The 18,221-nt window shown below is 38.4% G+C and overlaps 2 protein-coding genes across 5 annotated transcripts in view; one reads left to right on the forward strand and one right to left on the reverse strand.

Annotated features, from left to right (window-relative positions):
- The window catches only part of PACRG (parkin coregulated), a 210,863-nt gene extending 201,764 nt beyond the window's left edge, over nucleotides 1-9,099 (reverse strand). For 3 of the 4 annotated variants that reach the window (XM_063151777.1, XM_063151778.1, XM_063151774.1), the window contains exons 1-2: nucleotides 8,996-9,099; nucleotides 8,333-8,518 (exon numbers count right to left, since the gene is read on the reverse strand). In XM_063151777.1, coding sequence (XP_063007847.1) covers nucleotides 8,333-8,518; nucleotides 8,996-9,046 — 237 coding nt within the window. In that variant the 5' untranslated portion in view covers nucleotides 9,047-9,099. Of the gene's footprint in view, nucleotides 1-8,332; nucleotides 8,519-8,752; nucleotides 8,776-8,995 lie in introns of those variants that run through there. The other variant, XM_063151776.1, reaches the window with a different exon arrangement.
- Nucleotides 9,100-9,168: 69 nt separating this feature from the next.
- Nucleotides 9,169-18,221, forward strand: part of PRKN (parkin RBR E3 ubiquitin protein ligase) — a 678,850-nt gene continuing 669,797 nt past the window's right edge. Inside the window, 2 exon segments of the mRNA XM_063151779.1 lie at nucleotides 9,169-9,262; nucleotides 9,265-9,324. Of these exon segments, the coding sequence (XP_063007849.1) occupies nucleotides 9,169-9,262; nucleotides 9,265-9,324 (154 nt within the window).

An 18,221-nucleotide genomic window follows, 5' to 3' on the forward strand; every position in this document is an offset into this window, starting at 1 on the left:
CAAAGCATTCTCATTAATATGCTCCTGACCAATACAGTAGTGTTGCCATCTTATCACAGAGGTTCCATACTATTTTTTTATTGCAAAGGTTCCATACCTTCTTGGTGTTTCTTGTGGGCGGCTCCTCAGAGCACTGACTCTTTCTGCTTTACAAAACAGCCAACTAACTCCATTTCCCTTCTCAACCAGCCAACCCACTCTTTTATAGCACTCCTCTTCCCATTGGTTACAGCTGTGGCCTGATAAAGTCAGGCCTGCTCCCAGTCTTTGACAATTGGCCCAGCTGCAACTCCTTAGGGATAAGATTAAGTTCTACACTATCGTTATTTTCTTATATTCAATCTCCCTACACAGTAGGCCTCAAACAACTTTCAAGATGTGTTCTGCCTTCAGGTGGTGGTTACAAAAAAAGTTAGTAGTATGCCATGCTTGCTCCAAGAGTTTTCATTGCTCAGATATTTCTATGAGGTATTTTATGTTTTAACTTTGTCATGTTATGCAAAATTTTTGTACTTACTGTAGTGTACATCTGCTTAAAAAGTCTTTCATTACACAAAGAATCACAACAACCAACAACCAAACCCTACCAAACAAAGCTAGTCTGGATCCTAGTCAAGTTAGTGACAAAGTTATATTATGAAACTGAAAATAAATCAATATTTACTCTTGCTATCAAGGCCTTGGCATCATCCCTTACAGAAAGATGGGTGAACAGTAATTTTCTAAAAAGAAAAATCTTACATTAAAAGAGACCATCAGAAACGTATGAAAAGCTAAATTATATATTTATCATCCTATTATAATTAAGGCAGGTTTTATTATCACATCAGAATCTTGGTTTTTTCAGGCAAGAGGCCCAACAGAAATTTCACAGAAAGTCTGACTCGAATTAAATTGCTCTCAGGAGCAATTCTCTTATTTGCAGGCATCCCCTCAACTCACACTCATAAAAGTCCAAAAATTTCAACTATAAGAAACATTATATTTGTAATGTATCTACAGAACCAGAGTGCAACTATTAAACACAAGATTCCATAATTTAGCCTTCAGCACATTGTGACCCCATGAAGAAATTTATAATTTTATCTTATCTGACATGTATTTTATCTAAGAAAAGAAGTCATCAGAGGTCAGTAAATTTTCCAGCAAAAATTATTTAACTATGGTACAAAATGAAAATCTATGCCAAACTGCTTATATGGATGTCAAGCATATAGAAGAATCTGCTAGGAGGAACCAGTCAGTCTTTCACAGAAGTTTGTCTATGACATTATCTAGAAATTTTATCAATGTACCAGTAGTATAGCTAGCTACAATTTTGTTACCCTTCATAATAATTTTAATTTCAAAATAGTTAGGAAAACTTTGTGGAAAAAGTAAAACCTTTCTGACCACTAAAAGTCTTATCAGGTAATTTTAGTTAAACATGTACTAAGCATATATATTACCTGAAGTATCAGTTACAAAAAGAAGGAAAAATTTCATTTCCATGGTACAGACTCCAGCACACTCTGCCTGTAAAGTTTGGGAACACAGCCACAGGAAAAGTCATACTCTGTTAGTGATCACCTAGGTCCCTGCTTTAGGGAGTCACATTCAGATGGTTTTCTGTTTCCCCACTCCTTTTCCTAATGCACATGCCACTGAGTTACATCTCCTGTCTCCTTCACCCACTTAAAGCTTCTAGTGTTATTTAAGTTTTAGCAGTGACAAGAGGAGAATGTGAGACAGGGGACAGCATCCAGCAGCTGACAGCTACATACATGGCCAGCTGCTCCAATTCCTTGAAGCATTCATTGCATGCTCGGCAGCAGCCTTCCCTGCACACTTGCAGCAGACTCCATAAAAAGGATTAGCTGTAGCTGAAATAATCTAATAATCTAATAGTGTATCTGGGAAGCCAGCCTGAAGTTTATGATGTAGTTCACTGTTATAACTGGAACAATTTAGTGTTAAAGGTTTTTCTGAGGGACAGAAGGGAGATGTGTTTATTACCTCTTCCACATAGTGAGAAAAGCAGCAGATTTATTAAAACAAAAACCTTCAAATGCCTTTCTTCTTGTCCAAATAGAAGGTAAATTAGTCATCACTGATTTGTCTGACCTTAGCAGCAACAAAGCCATGGAGTGACCACAAGCAACCATAATATGTAAGATGTAGAATCGCGGGAAAAATCAGGTGGAAAATTACCTCAAGAAGTCTCCAATTCCATCTCTTTCTCCAAGCATGGTTATCTCAGAATAGGTTGCTTAGGGCTTTTTTCCATTTGAGTCTTGAAAATCTCCAAGAAGACTGCACAGCTCTGGAAAATCTGACGCACTTCTTGACAATCCTCATTGTGAAAAACCTTTTCACCATCAGGAACACCTAACTTCAACACATGTCTTGTCCTCCCATCACTGGAGAGAACTGACTGGCATTTTCTTCCTGACAGCTTTCTTACAGCTATTGGGTCACTAGGTGTGTTAAGACCCAATACCATGAGATATCCTGGTAGCATTCTCTTTTCCAGGCTGAAATACTTTTCCCCTCAGCCTCTCCTCCTGCAACATGAACTCCAGAACCCTGCCTTGATGGTTCTTCACTCAAATCACTTCAAGTAGCATTCTAGAGCATTCCCAGTCAGCTAACAGGGAGAAGACTAAGACAAAGGCTGAAGCCTACACAGAATACGGGATTTTTCTTGAATGAAATTGAAGACAACAAGTTAAAAGAAAGAATATGCACATGCATGTCCATTTCTTTGGAAACTCTTCTGGAGACACAGTGCTGAGAAGGGTATATGGTAGATGCAGTCTAACTCATCTCTTTCACATTTTCAATTGGCTGGCTCCAGAGGCATACTCAGCTGCACGCAGGCAATGCTGACTTTAGATAATTTCCTACACAGCAAGTTGACAGCTTAAAATCATGTTTGGAGACTATTTTTATTAACTGTAGTTTCATAATTTGTTCAAAATTGCTACATTTGCAGTAAAAAAATTTTGGAACTGAAAAATGCTGTCTTCATTCAGAGAAACAACAGATGAAGATAGCCATACACTCAGAGCACTGGAGGATTTTAACTTGTATGAAATCTGTAAAGAGTTTGCAAACTTTAAAATAGTTTAATTCCTATGCAAGAATTGTCAGAATTTGACATCTCCATAATAATTTCCAGTTAGAATATTTTATTCATTAATTCATTTAAAAGTACTTAGTAGAGGAGTTTTGAAAAAGCACTGCCAAAATGTTTTAAAACCAATTTACTTTTACCTTCTCTAAATGTGAAACTTAAAACCTCCCAAGGTCGTTTTCCACGTAAAATATCATGAATCACATGAAGTGATTTAAGACAAGAATTGTCGATCAAACCACAAAACAGAGTCTAACTGATAACTTACTTATTAACTATTTTAAGTCATATGACTGAATTAGAAGAGAAGATTTACTAGAGATTCAAATGTGTAACAAATTTTCATACACGAAGCAGCATGATTTCGGTAAGAAACTGATCTTTTCATCCTAACTGCAACTATGAACAATACCAACCTTTGACCACATTCACAAAAATAAAGTGCTGACTTTAAGGTACTTTAAAATAAGAGCAGTATGATTAAGTCATCTAGGTTATAGTCGAAAACATAATATGAAATAGAAGCCTTCTGAGGAAATTATGGTCTTAAGCATGCGTATTTTTTCTGTATATTCTGCTTTTACATTATACTATCAAAGAGGTCATTACAGTAAATATGAGCATGGAATTGTAAAGGAATCTAACCTTATGAGGGGAAATAAAAACCTCCTTGTGTTGGAGCTTTTCATGTTTGAACCTAATGAAACTGAAGTGCCTCATCAATCCAGAGGGATGACTGTGTACTGGCACAAACGAGAAGGTACAAACAGGCAGCAGACACAGGCAGGGCTGTAGCAGTGACAACTTTTGTGAGCTTATACTGTTATAAGCTCACACATAAGTGTATGTCAAGTCTATTAAAATGCTATTAAAGATAAAAAAAAATTGTTGCTTTTAATCTAGGTTTAACCAGGGCCCCTGTCCAGTTCACTGCAAAGCCATACAAAAGTTCATATTACACAAAGAATAAATGTTCAGGGATGAGAACAGCACCTTTTAATTGTGCTGCAAATTTATGCTGCTGTAAATGCTTGTGGAATTACCCTGCAAGAACTTGGTGTCATTCTGGTTTTAAATGAATTAAAACTGCAGTGTTGCCAAGAGGGTACATTCCCCAACACACAGCTTGTGCTGACACTCTCCTGCTTCCCTTCTCATTGCATATATTAACTCTTTAAGGGCTGTTACAGCTGATCCAATTTACTCTATAAATATAGAAAAAACAATATCTGTGCAAAAGGAGAGATAGAAGCATGCAGTCAGGACAGGGAGAAGGGCAAAACAGATGAGCCTTGCTAAAGCAGAAGCCTTGCTTGCCTCAATCCCACAGACAGCAGTTCAACACTGTGAGCTTTTTCAGCAGGATCAGTTCTCTGAGCATTCAACATTGTACAAATGAGGACACAACAACAGGCAGCAGCACTAAACAGCCTGAGAGAGGAAGAAGATAGGATTGCCTTCCAGAGTACTGACAGTTTAAATTGTCTCACAGTGTTCACTGAAGTCTATTTGTAGATCGTACACAATTGCTATTGTTAAACTGGAGAAGTTCCTCCAAGACAGATGTACTACTTCTCAATATATATTTATCAAAACACTCCTTTAACTTGACATCTATATGCCCCAAAACACACTGTTTTTTCCAAATTAGCTGTTACAATCAAAAGATACAACTTCTTTCTCCTATTCTTTCCTATAGCCTCAAAATCAAATCAGAAACTTCGACTGCTACAAGGTAAATAACAAAAGTAGTCTTGGTTATGCAGTGTGGATGAATATAAATATAATGACAAATCACAAACCTCAGAACATAAACAAATCACATCATGGCTAAAATGAAACTTTTGCTATGAGTTATTATCAAATGGTAAAGGGTAAGAAAGCCCTTCACAACACACATTATTGAAAATGGCTTGAGAGAAGTGTTTAAAGTACAAAGATTGAGAACTCGTCCCCATACATACAGACTGCCGACTCCTAAATGCAGAACAGAAGAGTGAAAATCCAGAGCTGCAACACAAATAATGATTTTTCTGCTTAAGAGCAATTATGCTTTTTTTAGGAGATGAAAGCTGTGCCCTATACATAGCTAAGACTCTCTAAGGCTGAATATCTGCTTTGGTTTTAGAAATCCAGCAACAATTTTTAGCATCCCTTCCTTTCTAAGGCCATGTAGTAAACGCTGTCATTCTATCCCTGTGGCCTGTTCCTGAAGGCAAATTCTGACTGATGTCATGGAACACATGAATGTAATAGTAATCTTGTAAAATTGGGAGATAGATAGGAATTATCTTTCTACTGTTTCCTTTAAGTACTAAAATGAATTCTGTCCTTGAAAAAGTGCTTTTACCACTGGCGCATTACAGAAAAGTGGGACACTTTATTCTGTTCTCTTTCATTGCAGAAAATAGGAAAATATCATCTAGCGAGGATCAGAAGTGAACTGAGATATCTTCCTGCTGTCCACATTCACATTCAGACACTTCTCTACTGGCTAGTCTATACATTAATTTTTAATTGTGTTCCTAATTCTACATGCAGTAGCTCTGAAGTAAGAGCACACAACATGCTTGATTCCACTGGAGGACAAAACAATTAAAATGTAAATGTAGCTTGTTATTATAGAAGACCTTTATTGAACCTTGCTTTTAAAGTAAATGGCTATATAAATTTACAGTTTTGGAATAACTTAAACCCTTTATTCCGTTCAGGAACATTTTTATTCAGGTGAATATTTAAGCATTGCATTTCACTAAGTGAGTTTTGGATTTAGTGAGAGCTGAGAAAAGTTTTAAATACTGTATCTGCTTAATTTCTGCACTTACTACTGACTATGAAAGTTGACTTTATTCAGAAACATTCATGAAAAACAGCTTAGTAAAACACTCTTTGCCCAAGCAACATAAAGAATTCTGGAACACTTACTACAATATTTACAGTCATATATGCATAATGGTAATCTGTTAAGACTCTACACTAAGAGTTTAAGACTAACTACATGCTTGCACCAAAGGCTATTAATCAATACCTCATTGTTTGACCTGGAGATGCCAAACACGTTTAACCCTGTGCCTTATCACGCTGTTAACAAAAAGAATTACCATGTTGTAACCAGATATTCCTGCTGTGCTTTCAACCCTCCAGTCAGCTCCCAAGCCTTCCATGAGAACTTCATCAAAGATGTCAACCTCTGACAAGTGAGTACTTAATAAATCTAAAGCTCCAATTAAAAAGTAGTTGGAAAAGTAAAAAGGAAGTCCCACTTCTGCACAGACAGCGAGGCAGTGAGATATTCCTTTTTTTGCACACCAACTGAAAAATATTCTGGTGGCTGCCTGACTGCAGATGGAGCTTTTTCAAAACATAGCCCTGGCACTATGAATCTCCCAAGACCACTAAGAGTTTCAGAGCTTCCAACCCAGTTATGAGTAGAACGTGTGCAGCAGGTCAGAACACTGTAAACCTGAGCTCTGAAAGGCTGAGAGGGCAAGCAAGGGGGCAGACAGGCAGGGCAGAAATGAAACAGGTAGCTCAGAGAGGTCAGGCAATCCCTGATGTTGGGAGGTTTCACAGTTTAGCTAGGAAAAAACCATCATTGACCTGATTTGGGTGCTGGTGACAGGGCCACTTCAAGTGGGAAGTTGGGTTAGATGATTTCCAGATGCTCATGCCAAAAAAAAAAAATTCTGTTATTCTGTGAGTAGCTGCAAAGGCAGCAGATTTACCTGTATGCAGTTGCTTAATGGGAGTATCACATGATTTAATGGTCTGTTCATGTTCAGGAAGTTAGAAATGCAGCCATAAAAGTTAATATTCTATAAACATTTAAAAGCAAACCTGAATTCTGATTAAACTCATAGTTAGTTATTTTCACAAGTCACAGCTCCTTTTTTAAAATTAAATATGTATTTCTCAAACTCTACTGAAATGGCTGATTCTTCTAGACAAAATTGTCTTTTACATATCTAGGTGTAAACAACCAAATATCCATTACTTGAATTTTTTTCAGAGAACAGGAAACATATTTTAAAAATTAATCCTAAAGGTTGCTGAAGTATTACAGTTCATTCCATGCATTGCTAGAATAAAAACAAACAAATCAAACAATCTTCTTTAAAACAAAGGAATTATTTGGTTGTGTTCACCTTGTTGTTTTCCAAGTAAGGTGAAATATCTTGTAGTTTTACTAATTAGGAGAAAGTTTTTCAAGTATGTAACTTTCACTCTATTTAAAATTTCTTTAAAGACATGCTTGTTTAGGTTTTTAAGAGGATGATCCTGCAGATAAGAGAGACTGCACCAGAAAGACCACTTCAGCAAATTAGAGGGAAATAATGTATTTCATAACAGCTGTCAGAATACTCTATAGATTTAAAAAAACCCTTGAGGACTCAAGCCTTTGCTAACACCTTGAACTATGTCCAAATGAACAACACAATCCAGGAGTTTAGGCAGAGACCTATGGTAATATTACCTCATCTGTACTCTGTACTAGTTGAAGCTTTTTAACTCCTCAATTCTGATAAAGGTACAGAAATAAAACAGTATAAAGAGATTTGAAGGGCCTTTATACTACTATTTTAACTCCCAAGCCTCCAAGTTCATTAGAAATTGTAACGGTTACCTGTTGGATCAATTTCTCTGTCTTTGAACTGCAAGTTGGAGAACTAATGTTTGTTTGTTTAGTATTCTCCTAGATAGTGTGGAAGCTTTTCGTTATTTTCCAAGCTTGCTTAAAAAAATCTATTAATCTATTTTCCAGATCTCCTATGTGACCATCCTATGTGACATTCACATCAATTTCATACACTATGCCAGTGTACTAAAACTTTTGAGAAATACTGCTCTACCACTTGACAGCATTTTGTTAAGTGTGACGCAGTAAGCCTCACACACCATTCCACAGGCTGTCAGTTTAACAGGCTGTGCGCTGCCAATACAAAACCATACCAAAAAAAACCCCAAAAAACCAAAAAAACTTGAGGCACCAAATTAAAGTGCTTAGCAAAAGCATCACAACTCTCACAGGCACAGAGAGTTACCTTGCAGTAATACTTCTGCAAAGCCTGAGGGTAATTTCAGCAACCAGCAAACTCCAGATAAGGTATTAGCAACTTGCACACTTTCCTGACATGTTTTATCCACAGCTCTAACTTGCTACGCCTCTTGGACAAGTTGAGTTAATTACTATCACCTCTATGCTAGCAGCAAACATACCACGCTGTTTTTCATCATGGCTTTAATACTGAAACCCTCGCAGGGCTGTTGCTTGTCGTGCTGCTTGTCCTTCTTCTCCCGCTTCTGGGGCCGCCTGTCACCGGCGGGTTTTGAGGGGCCCGGACGTCCCTCCTCCATTACCATTTCCCCACCGGCGCCCACGACGGACCAGATGAAAATAACGGACTGGAAAAAACAAGCGAACATCAGCGCCCCGTGCCCGGCGAGTTAGGGCAGGCAGCAGGTGCAGCCTCGCTCCCTCCATTCCACATCCAGCGACCCCCTCACACTGCCGTCCTCCGCCTTCCCTGCCCCTCACAGGCCCCCTCTGCCTGCCCCTCGCCCCTGCACCAAGTCCCGTTCTGCATCACCACCCCAGCTCATCCCCCGCCTCCGCCGTGTCCAGCCCCTCATCACCACCTGATGGCCTTGTCCCCCGGGGAGTCCTCGCCCCTGCCCGCCCGCTCGCCCGCCCGCCGTTGCCTCCCCTGCGGCTCCGGCCCTGCGGGTCCCTCTCGGGCTCCGTTGGGCACCTGCCGCCACGCGCGGTCCCCCGGCCACGCCGCCGTCGCCAGGCAACGCGTCAACAACCCGCCGGGGAAGCGGGACGGGAATCACAGATAACCCCGTCGGCACCGCCCGGTCCCGCACAGCTGTACCTACCCCCGGTGCACCGTACACCGGGCGGCGGACAGCAATTAACGAGAAAGTCATTAGCGGTGCGTGGGGGAAATGTGAGGCGATGACGAGCGAAGAGCCGGTGCGGGTGTGAGCTGTCAAGGGACTACGCTACCCAGAGAGCCCAGCGTGCGCCTCCACCTCCCTCGCTGAGGCGCATGCGCGTTCAGGGCGGGCCCACCCTGCCCACATTCGCGCGACCCCCCCGGCCGGCTGCAGGGGAAGTGCTGGAGCGGCGGGCGCGGCCGGCACGTGCGCGCGCGTGCACGCGTCGCCGCTCTCCTCCCGCTTGGCCGCGGCCGCCGCCATGATCGGTGAGTGAGCGCGGCAGGGAGCGGGGAGAGCCCGGATAAGGATCCGCCCTTTCCTCCCCGCCCCTTTCCTTCCGGCCTCCGCTCTGCTGCTCTTGTGGCTGCCGCTGTTGTCGCTTCTACTGCCTTGTCTGGGGCTCTGGGGGCGACGGGGCTGGCTCGGCTCCCTTCGCGTCCCCTCAGTCCCTGCACGTCGCTCCCGGTGCCTCGGCAGAGCGGGGCGAGCTGGGGCTGCCCTCGGTCTGTGCCCGCTGGTTAAGCCGCGGCGGGGCCGGGCAGGACCCGCGGGTGCCAAAGTGTTCAGAGGGGTCATTGCCCTCCTGTTTTACCCCCGCAGGAGAGGGGTAAAAAGTCTGGCCAGGCCTTGTGACTGAGGTTATGTTTAAGTCGCTTTTGTTTCTTAATCAGCATATCGGTTGTAAATGCTTCTCGGCAAGGTTTGTGTGATATGCGAACTTTTTTTGGCCTTGCCGGCGTATATACGTGTTATTAGTCAGGCGTGGTACTGCTGGCGACCTGGAAAAGAAGAAACTTTTGACACGTCATGGTGTTGGGTGTGTGCCCCTTTGGTCCTTGAGCTGCTTTCGGTGCCCATCCAGTGCTGGTGCGAAGCGTGACTCGGTTGTTTCAGCACTGGGTTTTCTTCTCTTCCTTAAATGATTAATCCATACCCGGAGAGTTCAAAACTACGGGATCTGTTCTGTAACCTTCCTGTTACACATTTAATCTTGCTTTGTCTTTCTCAGTTTTGAGAATTATTTTAAGTAAAACCTATAAAATGTAGTGGATGCACGAGCATTTTAGCAATTCTTTGCTGTCCTCAGGCCTCCTGTTTCATCATAAGTATTGGTGTCATAGTTGCTGCCTACTCAAGTTGAAAACTGCTTTTGGTTGTGAAAATATTTATTGGTTTTAAGTTGAACATCTCAAAAGTTTCCAGGAATGCTGTGGGTCTTTCAGGCATTCATTTTTTTCCTAGCAGTATATGATTGCATGTGTATAGCTAATGTTCTTTCACCTTTGCTAAAGCTAAAAAGAAGATTATAAACAGTTGTCCAGTATTTTCACTCTGTATGCATATTAATTCAAATGATCTCTTCCTAGTTGTGGGATTTTTCTTAGAGGACTTTGTCGTTTGAGCTACTCTTTTCTTATGTAGTAGAGAACATTTTAAATTGAAGGCTTGGCTTAAGGAAAGCACAGAGGGTCAGTATTCCAGTGTTTTTATTTTGCAATGTCATTTGCTGATCTGAGGCACTACTGTACTATATAAAATACATGTGTTTGCAGAACTGCAGCGTGTGTTTGTTTTTGAATGCTTCAGAAAAGTAATTCGAGTGTACCTAAGGGACTGCCCATGTGGTTACAGAGCTGATGTCTCTAGCTTCACACTGAAATCTAAATATTTACTTACTGCTCATGAATATAAATGTTATATGAGTGAGGAATGATAATTTTATTTTCACTGTGGCAGACGGAAACGTTTGTGAATATTGATTATGAAATGTACAGACCAATTAGTTGCAAATTTAAAAACACAGCTTTACATGAGTTGGAACCTGCCCTGGTTTAACCCCAGCTGGCAACTGAGTAGCACACAGCCGCTGGCTCCTCTGCCTAGCAGCAGGTGGGGAGGAGAATTACGGGCAAAATAAGAACAGTTTAATAATTGAAACAAAGTAATAAAAATACTGATAATGCTAATGCTGATGATAATAGTAATGAAGAGGAGAGAGAGGAATAAAACCCAAGAGAAACAAGGGATGCAGAATAAAATTGCTCACTGGCCAATGCCCAGCCCATCCTCCAGACCAGCTCTCACCAGTTTATTTACTGGGCATGATCTGTGGTGTGGAATGTCCCTGTGGCCAGTTTGAGTCACTGTCTCCTGGCCACACTCTCCCAGCTTCCTATGCATGTCCTCACTGACAGAGTGTGGAAAACCGAAAAGTCCTTGATTTGGGCTCAGCGCTATTTAGCAACAACTGAGACATCAGTGTGTTACCAACATTACTCTAATACTAAATTCGAAATGCAGTATTGTACTCACTTCTAAGTCAAATTAACTCTATCCCAGCCAAAATCATGACACCCTCCCCCACCCCCAAAAACAAAAGAATTATCTTCAAAGTATGTGACGTGGAGACCTAATCCAATAGCCTGCTTTGAGACTTTCTGAAAACTCTCCTCTAAACATTTGCAAGCTGGGAATGCCCTAACAAAAAATTGGGGGCAGTAGGGCAAGGATGAGATAATCATCTGCCCATTTTTTTAACCTGAGTATTCAAAAGAATTTTTCTATGAAACACACAGTATATTTTCCAAAATGTTTCACATTTTTATATCTCTAGAAGTGTCTTATGTCCTCATAGGTTAATGCCATAATATACTTGTACGCATGATAATTCTTTTAATTGATTTTTTATTTTCTATCTTTCTTTCTTTTCGTTTCTCACAGACCAGGTCATATAGACTTGTGCACATTCAGGTTCCTTAAATAGTAATTTGAATCTGGACTGAGCTAGTTAAGTGACATAGCTTGTCATAGCTCTACTTACCAAGGGCCATCATAGATTTGAGAACTTGTTTGAGGTGGGTTTTTAGAGTTTATTCTTTATTTTATTTATTTGCTTATTATTGGATCAGCTGAAAATTGGTGTTGGTGGAATGGAAGTGACAACCTGCAGTTGGATTGGCTGATCTATTTCTTAATCAGCAGCCCTGGCAATAATGTCACATTCTTTAACATCTGTTCTGAGGGGAAAAAATAAAAAGCAAAAGTGATTTTGAAGGAAGATCCTGGGACAGCTTTGTGGAATTTTTCAGAAAATATCTCTCAAAAAGCAAAAATCCCAGGAGAAGGCCCTAAGCTGTTTTAAAAATGTAAAAGATAGGCACTATATAGTTAACAGTGGCAGTTCAGCATTTCTGTGGTGAATGAGAGATGAAGGTGGTGCTAGCGACAGGTTGCAAAGGGCTTTGACAGTGAAATATGATTCAACCAGCAGTAATCAAGTTAAGGGAGAATGGGAGCCTGGGTGAAAGTTTGAGCTATCTGGATGACCGATCACTCCTCTGTGTTGTACCCTTTTTCAGCATGTTGGTAATCTGCTTTCTACATAAATATTTCTCATTGGTATGAAAATAACCTTGAGGAAGCAAAATAGGAATAAACCCTTTCAGAATTTCCCTGAATATATTTATATACATGGCACTATTATAATAAAGGTACTAATGTAGCAACCAAAGGAAAAATAGTTTAGAAGTTTTCTACTTAGATATTTTGATCCCATGCTGCAATTTTGGGTATTTTTTCTTCTGTTGGCATTTTGGTGTTCTAATGCTATGGATAGTTGGACTATAATAACTATAGTATATATATATATATAACTGGAGTTATAGCTCAAGTTGTAGTTCATGAGCATGTGGAACAATCTGGCTGATAGTTTGATTAAACAAAACCTAAACCTTGGAAGATCAAAGGCTACTTGCATTTCAAATACATGACCTCTTTTGCTCAGTTTGTTTCGAGCCTTTTTCCCTTCTCCTAGGGTCGCTGTATTGGACTGCATGAACAGAATTGCATCATGACACAGTTTGTGTTTTACCGGATTATATTTTAATGATTATTTTCCTACAAAATGCTTTGTTATTGTTAGTAAGTTAGTAAACAACTTGCTGACATAGTAATAACATAGTTATATATATATATATATAACATAGTTATAAAGTTAGTATAATTTGAAGTAGGAAATCTTCAAAAGACAGCTGAATTTTGCTAGATATACATAAGTATTCTGGATTTTGTTGTTTCCGTGAAGGGAGATGAGAAGAATTTTTGCTTGGGTTTCTTTTTGGAAGACAATTAATAAGGGTGAGGAAAAGTGGGGTGTGTCTTCTTGCTTGTTTGGTATTTTTGGTAAATTTTTTTTTTTTTAATGATGGCAAAATAACAGTATTATAATATCAAGACACTGGAGACTAACTAAGCAGGGGCTAAGGATATTCTGATGCAATGTTTTGAATTTTTCAGATAGGGCTCTACAGAAAATTGATCTGGCAGTTTCTTTAAATTATTGCCCATGCTTACTTGCATGTAATGTGTAAATGAAGTATCCAATGCACAATGCTTTTGTCCAGCCTATTTGTGCGATTAGAATAAAGTTTCAAATTACACTCATTTTGAGAAACAACTAGGAAAAGGCCTTTGCCTTGCTAACAAAATATGGAAATTGAGAAAAAAAATTTGGAAAGTGTAACAGCAAATGCTTCTGATTAAGAGTCGTTGCCAATGTAAAGAATGTCTTTTGTAAATGTGTTTAAAGCTAAGGACATTATTTTATTCTGTTGCTGTAACACTGCCTCAAGAGGTAATTTTCTTATTTGGAAACACATGTATCCCCATTTACTGAAGTAAGTTATTTGTGCTACCACACCCTGTATCATGAAACTCTCAGATATATAAATGGTCAGGCCACAGGAGCAAACAATACCCAGAATGGTGCAGGTTTTCCAAGTTGCTTTATGTAGGAGAAGCCCAAGGGAGAATAAAATCATTACTGGGAAGTTTGTTACTTTGCCAGACAGGTTTATGTAAAATAAATAAATTAAGTATTTTCCATCAATTTTTGCTATGTACTGTATATAAGTATTGTTGGACTGAAAATCAACTTCTAACACAAAATGCAACCAGTGATATATGAAGTTTACCATTAAAGGAAGAAAAAAAATAAGTAAGAAAGGGGCAGCAATATGGCCAGAATTCACAGAAAGCCACTACAATCTGTCTCCACTTTGGAGATAGTTTGTTGGCAAGCTTTACTTATATAATTGTCAGTTGTTTCACAACCCAATTTCTTCTTTCTGAACTACACTGTGGGTGGGTCATCTTGCAAATGTTTGTGCTTTATAAGGACTTCTAATCATTAAGTAACTAATTTTTAATATGTTCTTTAAAATCTATAATATTCCTACAAGTTTTCAGTTTCCAAATGTAGTTCAGGCCCCTCCCAGTTCTTCTGTATTTTGATCAGTGCTAAAGGAGTGGAACAATGGGTGACCTTACAAAATAAGGAAAAAAATCCATTAGGTTTATCTGATGTAGAAAAATGCATCAGTTTTCTTTTGTCTGTTTTATTCTTGAGGTTGGACAAGGTAGAGAAAGAATTATTGTGCACTTTTTGAAGCAGACTGAAACCTGCCTGATTGTACTAAACTGGCTTTTAAGCAGTAGCTCTTTTGTTGCATCTCTTTTCTTAATCATCGTGTTCATGTCTACATTAGTATTGTTAAAGCTTGACCCAGGAGAAATTGTAGCATCGAAGTTGTTTTTTAAGGCATATGAAAATAACTGAAATATTTGCCATGATATTGCAAATTCTCTTAAGATGACAAGAGACAAAGAATCATTTAAGTTCTCCAGCTATCATTCAAATATTAAATTTGATGATAGCGATCTTAAGGGTAGAAATAAATGAAGAATTAATCATGAAACTGCCTTTTATTTCATGCCCTTGAGCAATAATGTACAGTGGTAGCTGGTATTTGTGCTGGTAAATATGCGTATTTTCTTGAACAAGGCAGTTTTATTAATGATTTCTCATTAATTCAGACAAAAGATTGCATAAATAACTTGTCACAATTATGATGCATTAAATACACATAGTAGCTTTATGTGGTGTCTTTTTTACAGTGGCTACATGCCTATAATGGATAAGCCATAAAATCATCAGCAATTTCTTCTCCATATATCACAATGTCTTCCAAAACAGTGGCACCATAAATTATGTTCCTGTTTTTTTATTTCTAAGTAGTTTGGGGTTTTTTAATGTCAGAAGCTTGCTCTTGTACTTCAAAACTGTTTGAGGCTGTTTGCAGAATATAACACCTCTATTCATGCTAGCAATTTCAATGATGGAAATTTTAAAACTCTGATTCTAAAACTATTCAAAAGCTTTCATGACCTCTGATGATCTCTGAATTTATAATATTATATATCAGTATTTTCTTTTCCATTTACCTTTGAAAGAGGGAAAACAAGGACAATGATATACACAGATCTAAAAAGTATGATGGGTCATTGCCCATTAAACACGTCCAAAATAAATTGTCTGGATCCTGCAGTTTTTACCGCACCTCTTGACTGTATTCCTGTTCTGATTGTTGAGGAAGACTTGATTTTCTATCCTTGGCTGGTTTGAGCTAAGTTGAAATTATGGAAAGGAAGGTGGTTACCAAATGAACATTTTCAACAAGTGCCTTGCTATTAATGTCTTCCCTTTTTAACCCTGATTTTGGAAATCTGACCTATGGGATTGTGTGTTTATTTTAGGAATATGTCAAAAGTTCTTTCTTTATACATTATTTGTCCCTATAGTATAGATCTGCTGGTGAGAAAAAAAAAGAAAAATATTGTGTGTGCTTTGTTTTATTCCATGGATTTTATTCTTCTTTTAACATTCCCTTATGATTTGGAGACACAGTTTGTTTTTACCTCAAAGCTCTAAGCCTAGACCTTTTGGCCAAGAAAAGAAAAAAGAAAGGCATTAAGAAGTTGATTTATTGTTTAAGAATTTTTGAAGCTGATAAAGATGAATGAAGATCCTCATTGAGAAAAGAGCTTGTCATTACATGGCAGTTTAAAGGACAGCAAGGTTAAAGTGTATTAATGTGTAGAAAATAAAAGTAGAACTTTTTAGAGAGCAGTTGCTATCAAAAGCTGTTGGTTGTGCTGTTTTTTGTGAAAGTGGTGTGAACAATGTATTTGTTGCCACAAGAGTTGGACATCCTCCTTTGCTTTAGTTTATCTGCTGAGAGTGGGGTTTTGTGTATTGTGTAAAAGTAGGCATGTGCACTAAGCTTGCTGTTGATGACATAGAAGGGCACTGAAGCAAATTCATTTGCAATTGTAAATTGTTTGTGATATGTAAAAACCAAGCAAACAAAAAGCAAAGTTGTCTTTCCAGTAACAAAAATGTTCCTGCTTTGTTCACCATTGTTGTGATGATCAGTGTGAGTAATGTTTTGTTAAAAGTATAACTTTTCTATATTGTGATGTAGTTTCCATGCTTCCTTTTATTTGTTTGGTGGGTTTTTTGTTGTTGTTTTTGTTGTTTGTTTTGGTTTTTTTCAGTGTTGTCTTGTCTGTGCTGCTGTTTTCTATATCTTTTGTTTAGTATTTCTAAATGTCTTGCTCAGTGGTGAATTTCTACTCTTAGTTCACTGATTCCTTTTTTAAAAAAATTAAATTTAACCAATAAAACTGTCTTGTGTCAGATCTAATCCTTGAGATTTAATAACTTTCAGTGTATAGAGCTAAGGATATTTAGCTAAATTCACAAGAATAAGAATCACAAAAAACTGAGATGAATGGGCTTTTTTAGGCCCATTGTGTAAGCTATTTCTCTAAGACATCCTTTCCATCTGAAGAGACATTTAGGCCCTCAAAGTTCCAGGAATAGTGTTCAGCTGCTTTTTGTCGTAATAATTTTACATGTGTATTTTCATTTTTTTTCTATGTGCCAATCCAGTAGTGTTTTGGTAGTGTGCTTTGATGTCATGGAAAAATTATTTTCCATTTTCTTCATTGGTATTAAACTAAAGGACCGTTCATGATGGAAGTAAAAGTGGTTCATATTGGACATCATATTGCATCTCTGGCATATGGTTCTCCTTTCAATTTTAATTTTTTTTGATGAGCTGAAATATTTTTGGTGCATTTATGTTTACATTCTTTCCCTTTTCTGATACAGTGTCCTCTGTGGAATACTCTCAGTGGAAACATATGTTCAGAACTTCCAAGTAATTACACTATTACTAAAAGCTTCATAATTAGATTACTGAAACTAAATGTTGAAAAAATTTGATTTTCTTTTATCCAGTCATATCAATTTCATTCCAATCTGCTTTCTGGCTGATTGAAGCAACATGGTAGGACAAAGTCAAAGCCTGAGTAGAATTTCTTGAGTCTGGCATAGACCAGTTCCTGAAGAAGAAAAGGGAGCTTAGAGCACTGCTTAGTCTGAGAGGAAGATTAAAAAAAAAAAAATAAAACATATACTACCATTTTAGTGGTAGGTACCATTACTTGGCAAACTGGATTGGGATAATTCAACCATGAGCTTCTCTCTCTACATGACTGACCCTATTTCTCAGCAATAATGGGTCCCATTTGTGTCTAAGCTACTTTGTTTAAAAAATATTGCCCTAATTGCCTGCTATCTTTCTTTAAGAGTGAATTTGTTGCTGTGATGAAATGGGTGTAGCTTGTATTGAAAAAAGCTGTTTACTGCCACAAAAAGTTCAGGGCTACAGTCTAAGATATTGATGCAACAACAACACAAACCACAAAAAAAACCACAACCCAACAACAAAAAACCTAGTTCTTTCATTTTGCTCTAGCACAGATTGGGTACAGTACTTTAAAAATAATTAGTTAGATGTACAAGAAGTCTGTAACTGTAGAACTATACCTCATCTACCGTTTTTTTTGTAGCTCATCTGGAAAATATGATGTCTTTTAAGAACAGGAGATGTTATCTTAATGATCCTGAACAAAAACACTGAGTCTGTTAGGTCTCACAAGGCCCTGCTGTGTTGGTCTATTGACTTGCTTCATATTTTTTCTTCAAGCTGTATGAAGCTATAGGCTAACCTTTAAGTTGATTCTTTTTTACTTAATTTTAGAACATTTTATTCACACTACCTTTGCTACTGTTTGAGGTTTGGCTTAAGCCTGGTGTGTGCTTTATGAAAGCAGTTGGTGTTCTGAGGCACATAAATTCAAAACTTGGTTAATGATTAATGTTTTGAATTTTCAAATTTTTGTGGTTTGTTTTCATAGTCTACTTTTCATTCTACCTGCCCTTATTATACACAATAAAATAGCAGATGAAGCTGAA

The sequence above is a fragment of the Melospiza melodia genome, chromosome 3 (assembly GCF_035770615.1).
Source record: "Melospiza melodia melodia isolate bMelMel2 chromosome 3, bMelMel2.pri, whole genome shotgun sequence".
Classification (NCBI taxonomy): domain Eukaryota; kingdom Metazoa; phylum Chordata; class Aves; order Passeriformes; family Passerellidae; genus Melospiza; species Melospiza melodia.